This window comes from Camelus ferus, chromosome 22 (assembly GCF_009834535.1).
Source record: "Camelus ferus isolate YT-003-E chromosome 22, BCGSAC_Cfer_1.0, whole genome shotgun sequence".
NCBI classification, from domain to species: Eukaryota; Metazoa; Chordata; class Mammalia; order Artiodactyla; family Camelidae; genus Camelus; species Camelus ferus.
In genome coordinates, this window is record NC_045717.1 from 16,923,064 (window position 1) to 16,940,220 (window position 17,157).

Genomic DNA, 17,157 nt, shown 5'->3' on the forward strand with positions numbered 1-17,157 from the left:
AAATCCTGTCCCTGAATTATCACCTTCAGTCTCAAGAAAGGCCCACCAATGACACCCTTCCTCCAGGCTGACCTCCAGGCCTGGCCCTCCTCCTCCTCCACCCTCCAGGCCTTACCCTGGCTCCACAGTAATGTGTTTGGCTGTGACTGTATCACTTTAGGAGCTCCTACGGCCTCTAGGAGCCCTGCCTTGTCCAGTGTGGGGTGGGTATCGGGGGAATGGGAGACAGGTTTGCTGACTTACTGCCCCTACCCCTGCCCACTCTCTGCCTCCTCAGGCTGACCTCCTTCCTCCCTTGCTCATGTACTCTCTGTGGCTCTCCAGGGGCTCCAAGGGCCTTTCCATCTTGTTGCCCACTCCAAAGGGTACCCCCAGACAGGGTGGAGGGCAGAGAGGGGACAGGTGAGATGGATCAGGCCAGGTCTTTATTTGAGTTTGGGCATGATACGGATGAAGAGGATCATGCTGATGAATATGAAGCAGACAATAATAAGCATGGCCCAGAGCAGCCAGTTGACTGACTTCTGTGTATGTTGCTCCAACCTCTCAGATTCTGTCTTCAGCTTCTCCAGGTTCTGGTCAGCCATCTTGAGTGAGTGTGACAGGGTCTATGGGTGAGGTGGGGAGAGTGTCAATAGGACCAGGTCCAAGTGTGGCTTCTCCCTACTGCCCTGGGGGCAAATCTACACCTCTTGGCCCTTGCTGGGAATGCCATTTTTGCCTTCTACCAGACTCCTACTCATCTTGCTAAGCGCCAGCCATAATGCCCTTCTGCTGGGAAGCCTTCTCTGATGCCCCAGGGCAGAGGCTTTAGTGTTCCCATAGTCCTCATACCTGGTTGTCCTTCTTGATGACACTCTGGGCAGCCAGTGTGTTGGTCTTGAGGCTCCGGGCCAGGCCTAGCATCTCCTCCGCCAGCTTCTCCTGGAGGTTCTGGTGTCGCTGCAGGACGAGGTCTAGCTCGGCTGCTGACTGCTTCTCATCCCCTGGCCTGGGCCCTGCCACCCCACTGACCCCACAGATGGGTGGACAGCGGGGTATGAGATGGGGAGGAGGAAGGAAGAGACTGACATGTTCTCCAGGAAACCAGAGGTTATGGTTCCAGCCACTGCCCTGTTTGGGGCTATTTCCCCTTTTTTGCTTTGGCTTCTGGGAAGCACATCCTCAGAAATGGCTTTTGATTGGTGGTTTAGATGCTTGTGGTGGCACCTCAGTGGCCCAAGATTTGTCTAGCCCCCTGCTCTCTAATGCTGCCCCAGCCTGAAGATACTCACGTTCTCTTCCTCACGTCCAGTTCAGGCTCTGGAAGCAAAACAGGCCAAGCAGGAAGAAGGAGAGAGTTGCGTTTGCTGTTTTCCAGCTTCCTGACTATTGCCTGTGATGTGTCTGTTACTCAGAATGCCGTTTCCCATCTTGTCTGCTGCCCGGTGGGCTCCTGATCATACTTCAAAGCATTCTTTTCTAGGAAATGTTCCTCATCTGGGCACCCCTAGGCCCCAGGTCCTTCCCTCTAGCCAGACTTGGCCCCTTGGGCTGGGAGTGTCCAGCTTGGTTTCCTCTGGGGGAACCCTCCTCTGTCCTGGCACAACCCCCCACCCCCGCCCAGGCCTAACTCGGTAATGCCCCTGGGACACTCTTCCTTGGGCTGTGGAAGACCCTGGGGGAGTTAGGTTAGGCATGAGGGAGGTGGGGCTAAAAGGACACATGTCTGTACCAGGCCTGGAGTCCTGTTTGGCTCAGGCTGACTCACCTCCAGTAGAGTCCTGTGGGAAAAAAGGGAGAAGCACGAAGTCACCTACCTTGCCATGCCCCCAGACCTGTCCTTTCTGCTCTCAGAAACTCCCCATCCTCAGTCAGGGCCCTGGGCAAGTCTCGTGATCTCTGGGACTCAGTTTCCTAATCTATAAACTGCTAACAACAGCTCACATTTTGAAGGATTTAGCTGAGCCACATAAAGTGCTGATAAAGGTATTTGTCATCCTGTTTTTACCGATGAAAATCTACATGTGACAAGGCAGGAGCCAAACTTTGCTCTAGGTCAGCTCTGGAGCTTAACTGGAGATGTGACATTTTTGTCCCATACCAAGCTCTTATTTATCTAGCAAAGCCTTGGCCACAAGTCCTCTCTGTTGGGAAGCCTTGTAAGATGGTCCAGGGAAGAGACTGTTGGGCCCCATAGGATCCCTGCACCTGACAGAATTTGTTGTTCTAACTACCCCAGGCTCTGAGTGCCTGTCCCTGATCGAAGCATCCCAGGGACCAGGGAGGGAGCCCTACCGTGCCTAGCAGCTCACTCCGCATCTCACTGGTGTACCGTGCCCGTGACTGTAGATGCAATGTCTTTGTGGCAGGCACCCGTTCCTTGGCTGTGGTTGGCACACGGCCAGGGGCCAGGAACTGGTTGGCTAGTGCCTTCTCTGAGGAGGAGGTCTGCAAAAGAGGGTAGAGGGGTCACCTGAGGGTCAGATCCCAGGTGAGCCTGATGAAGGCTGAGGAGGCAGAGGTGCCCCTGCTTACCAGCTTCTCTGCCTGCAACATCCCCTTCAGAAAATCTACCTTGCGAGAATATTCATTGATCACCTCTGAGGCCGGTTTGCTGGAAGGGGAGAAGAGGAAAAGGAAAACCTGCCCACTGTCCCCAGTTCAGGGAAGGGTCTTAGCAGGGAACGGAGACCAGGGATCCCCCAAGGGATGCTGGCTGCCTGGACTCTACTTCTCTGCCCCAGATTTGAACCACCTGTGGCCGCTGGCACTCACCTCGCCTGGGCTTTCAGGGCCTGCAACATATCCTCGAGGGCTCCCACGTACTGGGGATGAAAAGTGGGGTGTTACCCTAGTCCACACCCTTCCCACGCCGGTCCCACTCAGATAGGTCAGAGCCAACAAGGGGCGGGGCCATGACTAGGACAGGGCTGCAAATGGGAGGAGTCAAGTGTCAAGGAGGCGGGACCAGCTGAGCCCCAAGGAGGAGGCGGGGGAGCGTCAGGTGGACGTGGTTGAGCTAACCGGAAGGGGCGTGGCCACGGTGGTAAGCCGTGGGGAATAGGGCCTGATGGCGGCTAGATTCGGGCATCGCCGTCCGGGATGCCGGCTCTACGCGGAAGGGCGGGCTTTCCTCACCTTTTCCAGACGCCACTCGTCCGGGTCCCGCCTCTCCGCTGCCATCGCCTCGCACCGGCACAGCAGCCGCACCAGGTTCAGCTCCAACCGCGACGCTGCCATCACCACCCAGAGGTACTCCGCCCCTTCCGCCGGCGCCATCTTAAGAGGTGGCGGAAGTGCCTTCTGTTGGCCTCCTTCCGGGCGGAAGTGCACTGCTCGTTTGCTGTTCCATCCTTGTTTGGGGCGGCGGAAGTAATGTCTTGTTTTAAAGAGAGGCGCCATTCCGTCCTTATTTACTCAGGGCTGAGTCGCTCGCTCATCCTCACGAACATCTTCCGGATTGAAAGGACCGAGTCCTTCGGTGTCAGGCCCACGTGCAACGCAGGACATGCTTGTTACTTTCCCCCTGCTCAAAATTCTCCCCGGTCCAGCCTGGGTTCTTCCCACACCGAACTCTTACGTATCCAGGCACTCTTCCCTGGATTCTCCCGGAGGAGAGGCCCTGATTTGGGACTTCGGAATCTAAGACTTAGAAGCCACTGCAAACTTCTGCAACTATGATTTCCGCTCCCAGCCTTGACTGACTCCACCTCCCACTGTGGACTTAGGCGAGTTTAACATTTTCTGGGTCTGTTTCCTCCCTTGGGAAACAGGCAGTGTGGCAGTGACACGGGCTAGCCCTGGGAGCAAGAGGTGGGGCCGGGTCACCCCTAATGCCCAGGACCCTGTGGACAGAACCCCACGTGGGTCCCCAGGAAGCCAAGGCCCCTTGTACGAGCCCCCCGTCCTGGAGTGGACAGGGTGAGGACGGGGATTTCACAGAGACTGAAGTCTAGCATGCAGCCCTCAACCATCTTCCCATCTGTGTGTCAGGATCACACTGGTGGGCCTGGTACCCGTAAAGTACCACGGAGGAGACTAAACTCAAGAGTATTGATAAAGGGGGACTCTAGAGGCCAAGATAGGGCAGGGTCTGAATCCCAGCCCTGCCCCATCCCAGCTGTGTGGCCTTGGACAAGCCTGCCAACTCCTCAGCATGTGCCATCTAAACTCAGGTTTTTTTGGAGTCTCCAACTCTCCTGCCCCCAAGGGCTCCACCTGCCAGCCAGTTGCCACAACTGCCCATCTGACTGCAACCTGCGAGCTCCTCTGCTGGGGGTGGTGGTAGTAGTGGTTCTGATTCTAGTATGTCCACCAGGAACTGACTACCCACCCCTCTTCCCCGCAGATGGCTTCATCAGCTGACATTTAAGCCCCTGCTGGGGAGAGGCTAGGTGTGACAGGAGGCAGCTCCCAGGATCAATAAACAAGCCCTTATAGCAAAGCCCACCTCCCTTGTGTGAAGAGTATGTGTGAAATTCCAACAGCAAAGTCTGCTGGAGGAACAAGGGAGGTCCTCCTAGGCAAGGAACCCAATCCCCTGCCTGCACCCCGCTTGGCTGAGGCCATGATGGGGCTGACCCCCACCCGCTATTCCCACCCAGAGCCGATCTGAGTAGGAACTGCAGGCAGACACCTCTCAGGCACTTTTTCTTTATTTCATGTGGCCTCTGGGTGCCTCTGGTCCCAGACCTGTGGCCATGTGTTCAGGTGTCTGGAGAGTGGGCTGAGCCTCAGAGGGGAGCCCCACTCCAGAGATGCCAGAGGCCTAGGCTGTCACTGTTGACTTGTAGGGACGTACAACCCCAGGCCTTGCCCTCCCCACCCATGAGTGGTCCTGAACTTCGGGCTCCTGTTCTGCCACACTGGGCGGACAGTGCCAAGGGCGGCCTCCTCTGGCTTCCTGGGTCCAGGTCACAGTAGACAGAGAAGTGATGGCCACATTCGATTCGAGTCGAGTCTCCCTAGGATGTGAGGTCTATGGTACCTGGATGGAGGCTGCCTACCACCTCAGGTCCTGGCTCCAGCCAACAGTCATCATCACGGAAGGCTCCACTGCTCCCTTGAATGCACATTGGCCAGGTGGCCACTGGCTGGACCAGAGTACGAGTCCAAGACAGACTTGGGGTAGTAAGGTGCCCCAAGTGTCCAAACAATTCATGCAGAGTCCTGGCCCTCAGACTGCCCTCCAAGCTATCCCTCAGCGTGGGTCTGAGCTTATGAAGCTTGATGGCTGTGTGGGCTTTGCTCTGAAGACTCATGTCCAGGTTATAAAGGAGATGCAGGGCATTAATAAAAAGTTTGTACGTACACATATAAAAAAACAATTTGGTCTTCTGTTAAGGCTGTTACAGTTTAACGTTATGTAAACCACGCACAAAGAAAAAGTTACCGTAAAAACATACAAAAGGGGAGTTGGGAGATGCCAGGCTGCCCGCCATGATTCAGTGCTCTGGGCGGGCGCCTCTGTGCGACATGGGGGCTCAGCAAGGGATGGCTGGGCTTCCGCCAGCCTTTCCCTGCCTGGACTCACTTGGAGCCAGTGCCCACCTCGCGTCGCTCTTGGAGCTTTTCATTCCGGATCCTTCTCAGACCACTGAATGCTGACTCTGGAGCGCTGGTGCCTAGCTCTGGCACCAGGCCATCCTTGGACGTGTGGACTCCAGCAGCTGTGGGCCCTCAGCCATTGGCTTGGCCCGAGGCTGGGGGCAGGCAGTAGGTCGGGGGGTCTGAGTACCTCCGCTTGGCCCCAGGTGGCCGGTCATCCTTGTCCAGAGGCTCCTGAGTGCCCTGAGCGTGCAGGTGAGCACTGGGTGTGATATACACAGAGTGTACCTGGTCCGGGCGGCGGGCAGGCGGCTCTCGGCGCCTCACTAGGGCAGCAGCTTCCTGGGCACCCGGCACCCGGCCAGGGAGATAGGAGGGCAGGCCGGGCGGGAGCTTGATGTTGGTCGTGGGCATGATGGGGGTCCGCCGGGGGGTCTTCACTCTGACCGTCAAGAAGGACGACGGCCTTCGTCGAGGAGGGGTGGCCGCCTCAGGGAGGGGGCTCGGGGTGGGCGCGCCAGGGCAGGGGAGAGCAGGCGCGGGGGGCCCTTTTGAGAGACAGATGGCAGGGTTACTGCAGCCTCAGGGCCAGCAGATGGACCCTCGCCCTGGGGCCTTCTGGGTGTGGATACGGGAAGGAAAAAAGCTGACGCTACCTTAATACTGACCTTCCGAGGCCCCCCGCCCGGCCCGATCTTCCAACAGGCTCTCGGTGCTGGCTGATGTCTCTGAGTCCAGATTCTCCTCATCGGAGCCCCGAGGGTCCAGCTCCGGCAGCCGGTATGTGATGTCCTCCCTGGGGATGGGGGGGGGGTGTCACAATGTCCAAGGCTGTTCCCATAATGAATGATCACCCCATGGAAAAGTGCCAGGCCAGTAGGGGACAGAGTAGATCATCCTGGTCCTGGATGGGACCCCAAACCTGAACCCAAAAGCACACTGGGCCCCAAATGCCCTCAGCTCATGTGAGGAAGGTGTCAGGCTGCCGAGGGAAGCCAGGCACCTGGCCTAGTACTGAGCTAGTGAAGAGCTCTTGCCTCACGACCTTTGCACATGTCACTCCCTCTGCCTGAAATACCCTACTCTAGTCCTAAGACTTGGATGCCCAGGTGGCCCGAATTACACCTGTTCTCCTGGCATAATTTTTTAACAGCATCTTCCTTCATACTTCCATCTTGACCAGACAACAAAGTAGGGGGTTGCCCTATCTAAGGCCAACTTTAAGACAAAGTTCAGGCATCACCTCTCCATTGCCCTTCTCTCCCTATGGGCCACCATGGTTCCCTGTGGTCAAGCAGGGGTTTTAAACAGAGCCCTAGGCTGTGTTTTAGGACAGCAGCACCCCATGAGGTGGGCACTGGACCATGGGACTGAGTCTAGTCTGTCAGCCTCCTAACAGCCAGATACCCAATAGTGGAAGGGCCAGACACGGCGGCCAAGGGTGGCAAGGGGTCAGAGAGACACTTGCTTCTCCTCCTTGATGGATTGGATCCGCTCGATGAGGATCTCCTTCTCCCGATCCTCATCACCACCAGCCACTTCCTCCTCCGGCAGCACCCCCAGCTCCTCCAGGCCACCACTGCTGCTCCCTCGGGTCTTAGGGCTCTTGATCTGCAAAGAGAAGCGGCAGGTCTGGCCAGCCCCTCTGGTGGGTGTGGGTCAGTGCTCACAGGAAGAGAGGGTGGTCGGAGCAGCTCTGGGAAGGTTAGTTCTGACGTGGACAGCTAGGCTTGGTGAGGCTCTCCGGGGATCATGCAGGGACCGGGTGGCTGGCACTTGGCTGATTAGTCATTCTCAGCACAGGCAGTCAGCAGGCAACGGGCCTCCCCCAGCATGCACTTCCGGAAGGTTAGGACATGCTTGGTCTATCCTACAAGGACCCTAGGGGGCCTGAGGGGAACCTCAGCATGCACTGCACTGGGAGACATGTGAGGAGGACCCCCATACATGTACATACCAGGACCCCCTCATAGGGAGACGAAAACCCCAGTTTGAGAGGCCATGGCTGGGGGAGAGATGAAGAGAGGGTGACCACAGGGCCATGACCAGGACATAGGCACTAGTCATGGGCACAGAGCCACATCTGATTGCAGGGACAAGGACAGGGTCCTCCTACAGGAGCCCAGGACTGGCTCCTTATGCCTCCACCCCCAAGTGTGAGGCCTCTTCTGGTGTGGGAACATTTCCTTGTGGGCGGGACCCAAGTCAGCAAGGGACGTGGCTGGAGGATGGCCAGAACCACCACCAAGTGGGTGACAGACCCCCCACTCCTGAGAGGGGCAGCTGGCCTCAGGCGAACTAGGACGGTGGTCATTTGCCCAAGGTGAGGAATCGGCCCCAGTTCAGGCTGCCTGTGGCCAAGCGTGTGCTGGGAGTATGCACTGGGCGGAGAAGCGAGACCACGCCCAACACCCAAGCCCCGCCCACTGGCCACTCCCACCGATGCCCCGCCCTGCGTTGCTCACAGCGTTTTGTCGCAGGAGAGAGAGCCTTCGGAAGGCGATGCTCTCAGCAGCCTCCAGCTGGTTGATCTCCTCCATCTTCACCTTGTACTTCCTCATCTGTTCTTTGATGAGCATCTCTACGCACCTGTGGAGAAGGCGACTCAGCTACTGCCCCGGGGAGGGCCCACGTGGGGGGCCTGGCGCCTAGGGAGGTGCTGGCCAAAGACTGGGGCTTGATGGCTGAGCCAAGAGACCCAGAGACCAGGCAGGGCTACGGACAAGGCGGTGGCTCCCACTGCAGCCCCAGCTCACTCACTGTGTGACCTCGTGCAGTTCACTCCACCTCTCTGCGCCTGAGTCCCTCTCTTAATAACAAGCCTCCTTGTTTGAAGGAGGAAGCACAGTACCATGGATCACAGTGAACTGACCCCTCAGGAGCCCTGCAGGGTGGGGCTTGCCCCACCTCACACAGTACAAGGTGCTGGGAGGCTGGGAGATTTGTCCCAGGGGCTGCAGGCAGCTGGCCCCAAGGGCTCTGGAAGTGTGCTGGGACCCAGGCACACCTGCTCAGTGGTCAGGGCCAGCCTGAGTAGTCAGTACTGGGGAAGACTCAGCCTGGAGTGGTCAGTACCCAGGAGGACCCAGCCAGGAGTGGGACTCAACCAGGAATGGTCAGTCCGGGGTGGGGAGGGTGTAGTGGGACAGGACGGACTCAGCCTGGATGGAGAGGCCGTCTGGTTCAGGTTTCATATGACCACATAAGAAAAAAAGGACCAAAGAAGTACTGGAAGAGACTGGAAGCAAATCTGTCCCCACCACCTCGCTTCCCAGGTAGTGTGGGGGCCACACTGGGCTCCTCTCCTTTCTGCCTGACAGCTGCTGTTTGTGAATCTCGAAGGGCATGGTCTGGGGTACATGGCTTGCTGTCCTGTTGTCAGGCATAGCTCTCAGGCCTTCCCGTGTTTCCCTCGTGAAACCACCTAGGGCGACACGTTTTATTTTTATAAATCGCAGCCTGAACAATGCCGCCTTAGTGACTGATGTCTGATGACCTCCTCCTCAGTTCTTTTGAAGAACTTTTGAAGATCGTTTACGGGGAAAAAGCACCTTGAGACAATTGCTTCTGTTGGCTGCTGGCTTCACTGTCTGCTCCTCACCCTCAAAAGAACTGGGAAGTAACATTCTTGCTGCCTGAGGAGAGATGCTGACATGTCTCCACCTGGGTCTGGGTGCGTGTGCCCCACGATGCGGCCATAAGGCTGGGCTGCCTCTTGTCCCTCATCTGTCAGAAGAGTCCCGCTTGCCGCTGGGACTCTGGACTTTGCTAGAAGTTCTGTTTTAGTACAAAAGTCACGATGCTCATTAGAAAAGAAAACTAGAGAGACCAAATGAAGTCCACTTAGGACCCCAGTGCTCAGGACACCTGCTCGGGCCGTTGTGACCTGGTTTGTTCTTCCAGACTTTTGTCTGCAGGCACACTGACACACTACTGAGGCTAAGCCGTCCTAGGATTCTGGAGCAGGCTCTCCTGTTTAGTTGTGGGGTCCCTGGCGGGGCTGCCCTGAGCACATGGTGGGGGCGGGGGGCCCACTGGTCCTGGTACTCACGTGGTGATCTTGAGGACGTCCTTCATGCTGGTCAGGGGGTCCGAGTTGTCAGGGCAGCGCAGGAGGCAGGGTGCGAAGATGATGGCTAGTGCACTGGGTGACATGCGGTTCACGTCCTCGAGCAGGGCCACCCTGTGCAGCAGGTGTTAGTCAGGGGGTGAAAAGGGAGCCCCAAGACCAGAGTCCAGAGCCCAGGGGTTACTGTAGCCGGGAGGTAAGAAATGCTCGCTTCTGCAGGACGGAGAGGTGCCACAAAGAAGCTGGGGCCCCCTCCTGGAACCCCCCCAAAACGGACTCATGCCCTGGTGTGGAGCCACCAGAGAACACCAGCCTAGAGAATGTGGTGGTGGGGCTCCCTCTGGGACGCCAGCCCCCCACAGAGAGTAGGCAGCAGCGGGGCAGGCACTTGCTTGACCAGGTGGAAGATGAGCCGTTCCAGGGAGTTATGGTTGGCCTCTGGCAGGTGCTCCAGGACAGCGTAGATGGCGGCCAGCTGCTCCTGCTTCTCTGGCAGCTCTAGGAGGGCCCAGGGTGTCAGCTCCCCGCAGGCCCCACCTCGACGGGCCTCAGGACACTGAGGAACCTCCCATGGTGTGGGGCAAGAATGCAAGGCCACAGAGGGGTCCTGGCCCCAGCCCGGGGCTCAATTTCTCAGCTGTGACCAGGATCCCTCCTCCCCGACTGGCCACAGCAAATGCATGAGGCTCTGATCCCCAACCGCTGCCTCACGCCACCCTTGCCACAGCTGTGGGACTCACCAACAGCGCGGAGGAAGTCTCCGTACTGGGCAAAGGTCATGAGGGGCTCGGGCAGCTCCCGCAGCCACTGCTTGAGCACCCCGGTGATAGCGTGGATGGGAAAGTTCTCCAGTTTGACTGCTGTGGGGTCTGTCGGGAGGGCGGGGGCCCAGTGAGCACAGTGAAGGCAGGAGGGCTGAGCTTTGAGCCCTACGCGGTGTCCACTGGCCCTTTGCACCTACCCGTTCACAGCCCCTATGTCCCACAGCACCCACCCGTCTGCAGCGCCTGCCGGAGCTCCCTCGTGCGGTTGGCGGCCCCTGACTTGCGGTAGAGGCCCTCAGTGTACAAGCCGTGCATCTCCACGTGTTCTAGGAGCTTCTCCAGCACGATGGGCACCGAGACTTTGTCGCTGGTCAGGCTATCCACGCAGACGCCAAAGTGGCCTGGCTCAGTGCCTGGCTCGATCTGCAATGACGGGGATCCAGGTAGGGGTCAGGCCTGGGCTGGCTGTCCTCCCTGTCACCCCCCAGGCCTCCTCTGTGGCCTCTGTCCCTCTCTGGCACAGCTGCCAGGGGTGCCAAGCTGTGGAGGTTGCTTGATGGCCACTGGCAGTGGGTCCCTACGTGAAGACCCACAGCTCCCTTGGAGCAGCGAAACCCGGCTCATGCTGCAGCCTGTGCACTCAGAACCCCACTTCCCTGATGTGCAGGGTTGGGGGGCTTCCCTCCACTTGGAGGAGGGAGGAGCAGGGCCAGGGTCTGAGGTGCACACACAAGCCTGGCCCCTGCCCTGGGGGGCCTCTTAGAGCTCTGACAGGATGGGGGTATGCTCTGCTGCGGGACCAGTCCCTCCTGCCAGCTCCCTGTTCCCACCTGACACCTAGCTTTGGCTTTGTACCCAGCACACTCTCTTCCAAGTCTCTCAGAATGGCCTCCCCCAGGGGTTCTGGAAAGTTCCTAGCCTCAGCGGGCTCACCTTCTTCCCACTTGTGTAAGAGCAGTAGGTCTGAATCTTGTGCACACACTTCTTGTGGCAGGTCATCTTGCACACTAGGAAATCACGGTTGAGAGGGGAAGAGGGTGGTCACCAGCAGCACATCAGGGACCCCAGGTTCCAGTGGCTGCCTGTCCCTCTGTCTCAGGACAGTGACAACTGCCTGGGTAGTTATGATGGATGTGACATGGCGGGCTGCTCCTCACAGCCCGCCAAGGGGAGAGGAGGTTACTCTGGCCTGATAAAAAAAAGAGTCAGCCCTGACTAGTCCTGGCAGGAAAACAGATGGGCCAGAGGCCTGCTTGACCCAGCCTGGGCCTCTGGGGGCTGCTGGTTCCCATCTGAGTTTGGCCACCTCCTGGCTGCCTGACTGTGGGCCAGTTGGGTCATCATGGGCTGCACCTGCCTCTTGAGGTCCCTGTGGGGACTGACTGGCCTTGCCTGGCACATGGGGCAGGGGCCGGCAGTTCAGGTTGCAGGAGCAGTGTGAACAAAGGCTGGGACGTAGGACACAGGGTGACCTTCCCAGGGATGCGTGTAGAACGGAGGCTGCAGAGTTGGGTGAGGGCCTCAGGGTTAGTTGAAAACCCAGCCCTGCCCCAAGATGACTGTGCGAGATTTGAGTGAGTAGGGCAGTATTCTGGAAAGATCTGCCCTTAGCTGGGGTGAAGGCCCCAGTGCATGATGAGGAGCTGGGGACATGGTGGGGGGTCAGGGAGTGTGGGGTGGGAGTCAGGGCTGGGGGTAGGAGGGATCAGAGAGTGCAGTGGGGAGTTGGGGGCATGGTGGGTTAGGTTTGGTGGAAGATCAGAAGTCACAGTAGGGAGTGGAGGCGTTGCTGAAGGCTCGGGGGGTGGGGAGATCGGGGGCATGGTGGGTGATCAGGGGTCGGGGAGGGGCACTCACCACTGCACAGCAGGGCCTTGTCCATGAGCCAGATGTAGGAGAGACACTGCTCGCACGACTGCGGGATGCTCACCTGGTAGCTGGCGAACACATGCCCGTTGTGCTGCTGGACCTGGAGCAGTGGAGGAGGGAGCCAAGTGGGGAAGGTGGACCCCCAGTGGGGTGGCCCAGGGGCCACTCAGGGCCTGCGGCATCTCAGGACCAGGGGCCACTCACTCATGACAGGCTGGGCAGGAAAACACGCTCACCCACATGCACGTGCACACACACACACACACGCTCATACCTGTGTGCACACACATGTGCGCACACATACTCACAGCGCGTTCCTGCTTTCGTTTCTTCTTCTGCGCTTTGCTCTGCTGTGAGGGAGCAAAAACGCCAGGTCTGTGCGGGCCCCTAGGAACGCCCCCACCCCAGCAACGCCCTGGTGCTAGGACCCTTGCCTGGAGTGGCAACACCTACCTTGGGAGGCTCGAAGTCGTTCTTGGTGTGCCCGCGGGTGAACTCGTCCAGCAGCGACTGGAAGAGGTTGAGGACCAGGTTGGGGTCCTTCTCACCGCGCTCGGCCGCCAGGTTGCTCACGACGATCTGGTAGTTCTCCATCAGGTCCTTGTAGCCGACATGGATCTTCCCATTCTGTAGGAAGGCAGGGTGTGACCCCCAAGGGACAGACAGAAGCGCGGGGGAGGTGCCCAGGGGAGGGCATGGGGGTCGCCGTGGAGACCCTCCCTGTGGCTGGGGGCTCCACGTACAGGGACGGAGTACATGGTCTTGAGGTTGCTCCTGAACTTCTCGGTGGCTTCGATGAACAAGCTCTCGATGGCAGACTTCTGGGAACGCAGGTCGTTTATCTGGAAAGGGAGGGAGAGGCGCTGACCCCATATTGCCTTGGGCTGGGCATCTGGGTGGTCACCGCTCTGCCCTGTCCCGAGTCCCTCCCTGGCTGTCCTGGGCCTTCAGGGAAACATTTGGGCTCCCTTGCCAACCCTGGTCTCTCTGCGTCACTTACTGTGGGTGCTGAGCAGCACCCCTGACCTCCACACACCAGATGCTGGTGGCGCTCCAAAAAGTCTGCAGATGTTGCCAAGTGTCCCCTGGGGGCAGGCTCACCCATCGTTGAGAACCACTGGTTTAACTGGGGCCCTTCCTGCTGTCCCTCACAGGTGCTCGACACCTGGCTGCACCCCAGGACTGGGGCTGCCTCAAATGGCCTGATCATTTCGTCACATTTCTACCCTCTGAAGGGTGTCCTAACCCTTACTGTCCCTGTCAGCCTGCCACTGTCCCCCTCTGAAGCTCTCAAATGCCGCTCTGTTTGCTGTGGGGCTGCCTGCCGCCAGGACTGCGAATACCCTGAGTGCAGGCCACAGCTGCAGTTAAGTGCTCCATCACTGCCTTGAACAGAATGTATCCTGTAAAAGTGTATTCTAAATAAAAGAATTTGTTTTGGGTCAGCCATGGCTGAGGGGCAGCCTGGGGGCAGGCGGGTGTGTCCGGCGCCCTGCTGGGAGGGTTATTCTGGATGCCAGTGTTTCCTCACTGTGGAGAAAGTGAGCAGCCGCCCAGAGGGGTGCTGAGAGACGGCACACTGAGTGCGTTCAACAGCACAACTCAAACTTCCTGGGAAGGAACCGCCGGATAAAATGCTTCTGCTGCGAGGAGAGTGTAGCTCAGTGGTAGAGTGTGTGCTTAGCATGCACGAGGTCCTGGGTTCAATCCCCATCCCCAGTGTACCTCCATTCAAAAAAAAAAAAGAACAATAAAAAAAGTTAAAATAAATAAAGCAAAAACCTCTAAAAAATGCGTCTGCTGGGCGCCCAACCCACGTGTGACTTGTTGGCATGCGCTAGACAAGTCCGATGGGGCAAGTCCCAACTTCGGCTGGGACAGTCTCACATGTTCTGTGCAGCCCCCGTGATAAGACACACATTCTGCAGTGAAATAGAAGTATCCTCACCAAGCAAGATTAATGTCGGCTACAAGTGATCATGAACCCTGGCCGGGTTTTGCAGAAAGCCAGCTGATGCCAAACTTAGGAACCAGCATCTCGATATTCCCAGAACTTGCCACATGTGCCAACTGTGGACCTGGACTTTCTGTTCCCGCCAGGTAAGGATTTTGGTGTGACGGTTGGGAAAGCCCTGCCAGGTTGTGATGGCCCTCTGGGAGGGCCTCGGGGCTGCTCTGCCTGAGCCCTGCCCCCCCAGCACCCAGGCCCGGCCCGGGCGGCCCACCTTGTTGAGCAGGAACTCGTCGAGGTACTTGAGCTCGTTGGCGTTGGTGATCTGGCGGAACACCGACTCCCGCCACTTCTCTGACACCGTGATTTTACCGATCTTGAGGTTTCGGTTCTTCTTCCCTTTGCCTCCTGGCTCCTTGGTGTGCTTCTCGCCCAAGGTGTGGCGGTGCTGGTAGCCGGAGGGGGCTGTTGGGGGGAAGGAGAGGCTGGTAAGAGCTGGTTCCTGGGGAGGATGTGGGTTGGCCTCTGGGGCGTGGGCTGGGCCCCGCCACACATAGAGATCAGTGGCCAGAAAGTACCTCTGGGGGTGGGGACTAGCCCTGAAGCCTGTGACTGGGGCTGGGCCCACAGCTACTGACTTAAGGCTGCATCTGGGGATGGTCCTCAGGGGCCCCGGTGGCTCTGCTGTCTGTCCCTGAGGCTGCGGGCGACCCACCTTCTAGGTTCTTCTTCATGGTGGTGGCTTCCAGCACGACGTGCGCAGGTGCTGTGTTCTCCATCTCCTCTGCGCCCTCCAGGCTGTATTTCTTATCCTTGTTCTTATGCAGGAAAAGTCTCTTAAATGTGGATCTGTAGGAGAAAGTAAGCCTTAAGCCTCAGGAAATGAAAGCAGACGTGAGGCCAAAGGAAGGGTCAACTTACTGTAAAGAGAAATGGCCCCTTTGTTGGTTATCGGGATAGGGTGCTACTGCAAAGAAGGTGGAGCTGGAGTCACATGAAGGGGCAAGAGGCTGGGCAGATGTCAGGCAGAACCCCATTCTCATATATCTAAAAAAATTACTCCCTGCCCCCCCCAAAGTTTTCCCCCCTTAACAGAGGAACTGGGGATTGAACCCAGGACCTTCATGCACATCGAGCATGTGCTCTACCACTAAGCTATACCCGCCACCCCGCTCCCCGCGAGATGTTTTTATGGGCACAAGGTTAGGGGAAAAAACCCAGGAAGAATAAACACCAAATCGTGTGCTGTGGATACTGGGTATGTAGTGGGGTGCATGGTGGTCCCCCAGAAGAGATGTCTGTGTTGAGCCTCAGGGCCTATGAGCGTGATCTTATTTGGGAAAAGGGTCTTTGGAGATATGACTAAATGCTACGGACTGAATGTGTGTGTCTGCCCCAAATTGGTATGCTGAAGCCTAACCCCCAACGTGATGGTATCAGGATGTGGGGCTTTGGGGAGGTGATTAGGTCATGGGGGTGGAGCCCCCAGGGATGGGATTGGTGCCCTTATAAAAAGAGACCCCAGAGAGTTCTCTCGCCCCTTCCACCATGTGAGGACACAGCAAGAAGGTGTCTATGAACCAGACACCTCATCTGCTGGCAACTTGATCTTGGACTTCCAGCCTCTAGTTCAGTCGGTGGTATTGTGTTACAGCAGCTTGAATGGACTAAGACACTGAGTGAAGGATCTCAAGATTCTCAATCATCCTGGATGGGCTCTAAGTCCAATGACAAGTATCTTTATAAGAGACAGAAAAAGAGAAGACACAGAGGAGAGAAGAACGCCATGTGAAGACAGAGGCTGAGACTGGGAGGATGTGGCCACATGCCAAGGAACACCTGGAACCTCCAAGAGCCTCTAGAGGGAGACACGGCCCTGCCTATACCTTGATCTCACACCGCTGGCCTCCAGAACTGTGAGAGTCAATCTATATTGTTTGAAGCCACCTCGTTTGCCTCTCACCACAGCCTGTTCATCACATTCCTCAGGCTGCTGTCCCATGTTTGAGTCACAGCTCCCCTGTCCCATGGCCTCACCTCTCTGCTCTGTGAACCGTCCAGAGCACTTTGGCAGGGGCTTTCTGGGGACAGAGCCTTGGCACAGATTTTGCTACGTAAGGACCCAGGAGGGGTTCCCAGGTCTGTGGACTGAGAGGAGGTGACCCAGGCTGTCTCAAGGCTTCAGTGGGAATCATTTCACCCTGATGCGGCCACAACCCGGGCTCTGGGTTTCTCTTCACGGAACTGTTGAGCAAACGCCTGCCCGACTGAGCTTGGTAAATGCCACTGGCTTAGGAGATCAGACTGTTCTGGGACTGGAGGACCTGGACACCCTGGGTGTCCTCTGGAGGCCCAAGCCCAACCACAAAGCCCACACCTACTTAGAGTCAGCAGAGACTGGGGACAGCCCTGCATCTGGGCCGGAGGATGCATCGCCTGACTTCTTCTTCTGGATGGCTGGCTTCTTGGTGCCTGGCTCCCCGTCCACGGTTTCGGCTGAAGGCTGTAGGAGAGCAGGGCTGGGTGAGCAAGGGCAGGTGGCCTCACTAGAGGGAAAGCGGGGGTCCCGGTGCCACTGTGTATTCTATCCACTGTTCCCTTCTGGTGGCACCAGGGCAGTGGAGGCGGAAGTGGACTTGGACCTTCAGGGGTGAGCGCTGCAGCCTGAACGTTTACCTGAGTCTTGGTCTGGGATGGGGACTGGAGGAGCTTGGAGACGTCACTCGTGGATAAGGAAATGCGCCTCTCCCTGCGAGATCACAGAAATGTGGCTTTTACTGATGAGGGTGGTAGGAGACATTTTGGGTTGTCGGGACTGCACTTGGGGGAGGGAGGTGCTATGGGCATCTGGTGGGAGGAAATCAGGGATGCTGCTCTGCACCCCACAGAGCCCAGGACGGCCTCTACCACAGAGGATAAGCCGGCCCCGCGGGTCTGCCGTGCTGAGGCTGAGAAAGCCTGCCCTAGCAGAAGGC

General features: G+C 57.8%; 2 protein-coding genes across 5 annotated transcripts in view; both read right to left on the bottom strand.

Moving 5' to 3' along the window:
- Positions 1–406: 406 nt before the first annotated feature.
- USE1 (unconventional SNARE in the ER 1) lies at positions 407–3,836 on the bottom strand. 2 transcript variants are annotated; one of them, XM_006174790.3, is made up of 8 exons: positions 3,121–3,825; positions 2,758–2,807; positions 2,518–2,596; positions 2,278–2,430; positions 1,751–1,763; positions 1,275–1,302; positions 835–1,009; positions 407–608 (listed from the first exon to the last, which is right to left on the bottom strand). In XM_006174790.3, exons 1-8 carry the CDS (start codon positions 3,382–3,384, stop codon positions 426–428), a joined length of 945 nt encoding a protein of 314 aa, XP_006174852.2. In that variant the 5' UTR covers positions 3,385–3,825; the 3' UTR covers positions 407–425. The 2 variants fall into 2 exon arrangements, with proteins under 2 accessions (XP_006174852.2, XP_032321237.1); XM_032465346.1 differs by lacking the exons at positions 2,518–2,596; positions 2,758–2,807 and having other exon boundaries at positions 3,121–3,836.
- Positions 3,837–4,619: 783 nt separating this feature from the next.
- Positions 4,620–17,157, bottom strand: part of MYO9B (myosin IXB) — an 83,756-nt gene continuing 71,218 nt past the window's right edge. For 2 of the 3 annotated variants that reach the window (XM_032465332.1, XM_032465330.1), the window contains 18 exons: positions 16,859–16,931; positions 16,564–16,685; positions 14,898–15,031; positions 14,457–14,647; positions 12,975–13,073; positions 12,685–12,858; positions 12,540–12,581; positions 12,220–12,331; positions 11,296–11,369; positions 10,593–10,785; positions 10,339–10,467; positions 9,991–10,096; positions 9,581–9,712; positions 7,995–8,118; positions 7,487–7,534; positions 6,998–7,140; positions 6,198–6,325; positions 4,620–6,077 (listed from right to left, as the gene is read on the bottom strand). In XM_032465332.1, the coding sequence (XP_032321223.1) occupies positions 5,662–6,077; positions 6,198–6,325; positions 6,998–7,140; positions 7,487–7,534; positions 7,995–8,118; positions 9,581–9,712; positions 9,991–10,096; positions 10,339–10,467; positions 10,593–10,785; positions 11,296–11,369; positions 12,220–12,331; positions 12,540–12,581; positions 12,685–12,858; positions 12,975–13,073; positions 14,457–14,647; positions 14,898–15,031; positions 16,564–16,685; positions 16,859–16,931 (2,440 nt within the window). In that variant the 3' untranslated portion in view covers positions 4,620–5,661. The remainder of the gene's footprint in view (positions 6,078–6,197; positions 6,326–6,997; positions 7,141–7,486; positions 7,535–7,994; positions 8,119–9,580; positions 9,713–9,990; positions 10,097–10,338; positions 10,468–10,592; positions 10,786–11,295; positions 11,370–12,219; positions 12,332–12,539; positions 12,582–12,684; positions 12,859–12,974; positions 13,074–14,456; positions 14,648–14,897; positions 15,032–16,563; positions 16,686–16,858; positions 16,932–17,157) is intronic. The other variant, XM_032465331.1, reaches the window with a different exon arrangement.

What these genes read in the sequence shown, in the direction of transcription:
- USE1 (XM_006174790.3), bottom strand. Translation starts at nt 3,384, where the DNA reads ATGGCGCCTCTCTTTAAAACAAGACATTACTTCCGCCGCCCCAAACAA. An exon ending in ACGAGTGGCGTCTGGAAAAG is followed by an intron (nt 2,808 to 3,120) that starts GTGAGGAAAGCC and finishes TTTCATCCCCAG; the next exon opens with TACGTGGGAGCCCTCGAGGA. An exon ending in CTGGACGTGAGGAAGAGAAC is followed by an intron (nt 1,010 to 1,274) that starts GTGAGTATCTTC and finishes CTGTGGGGTCAG; the next exon opens with TGGGGTGGCAGGGCCCAGGC.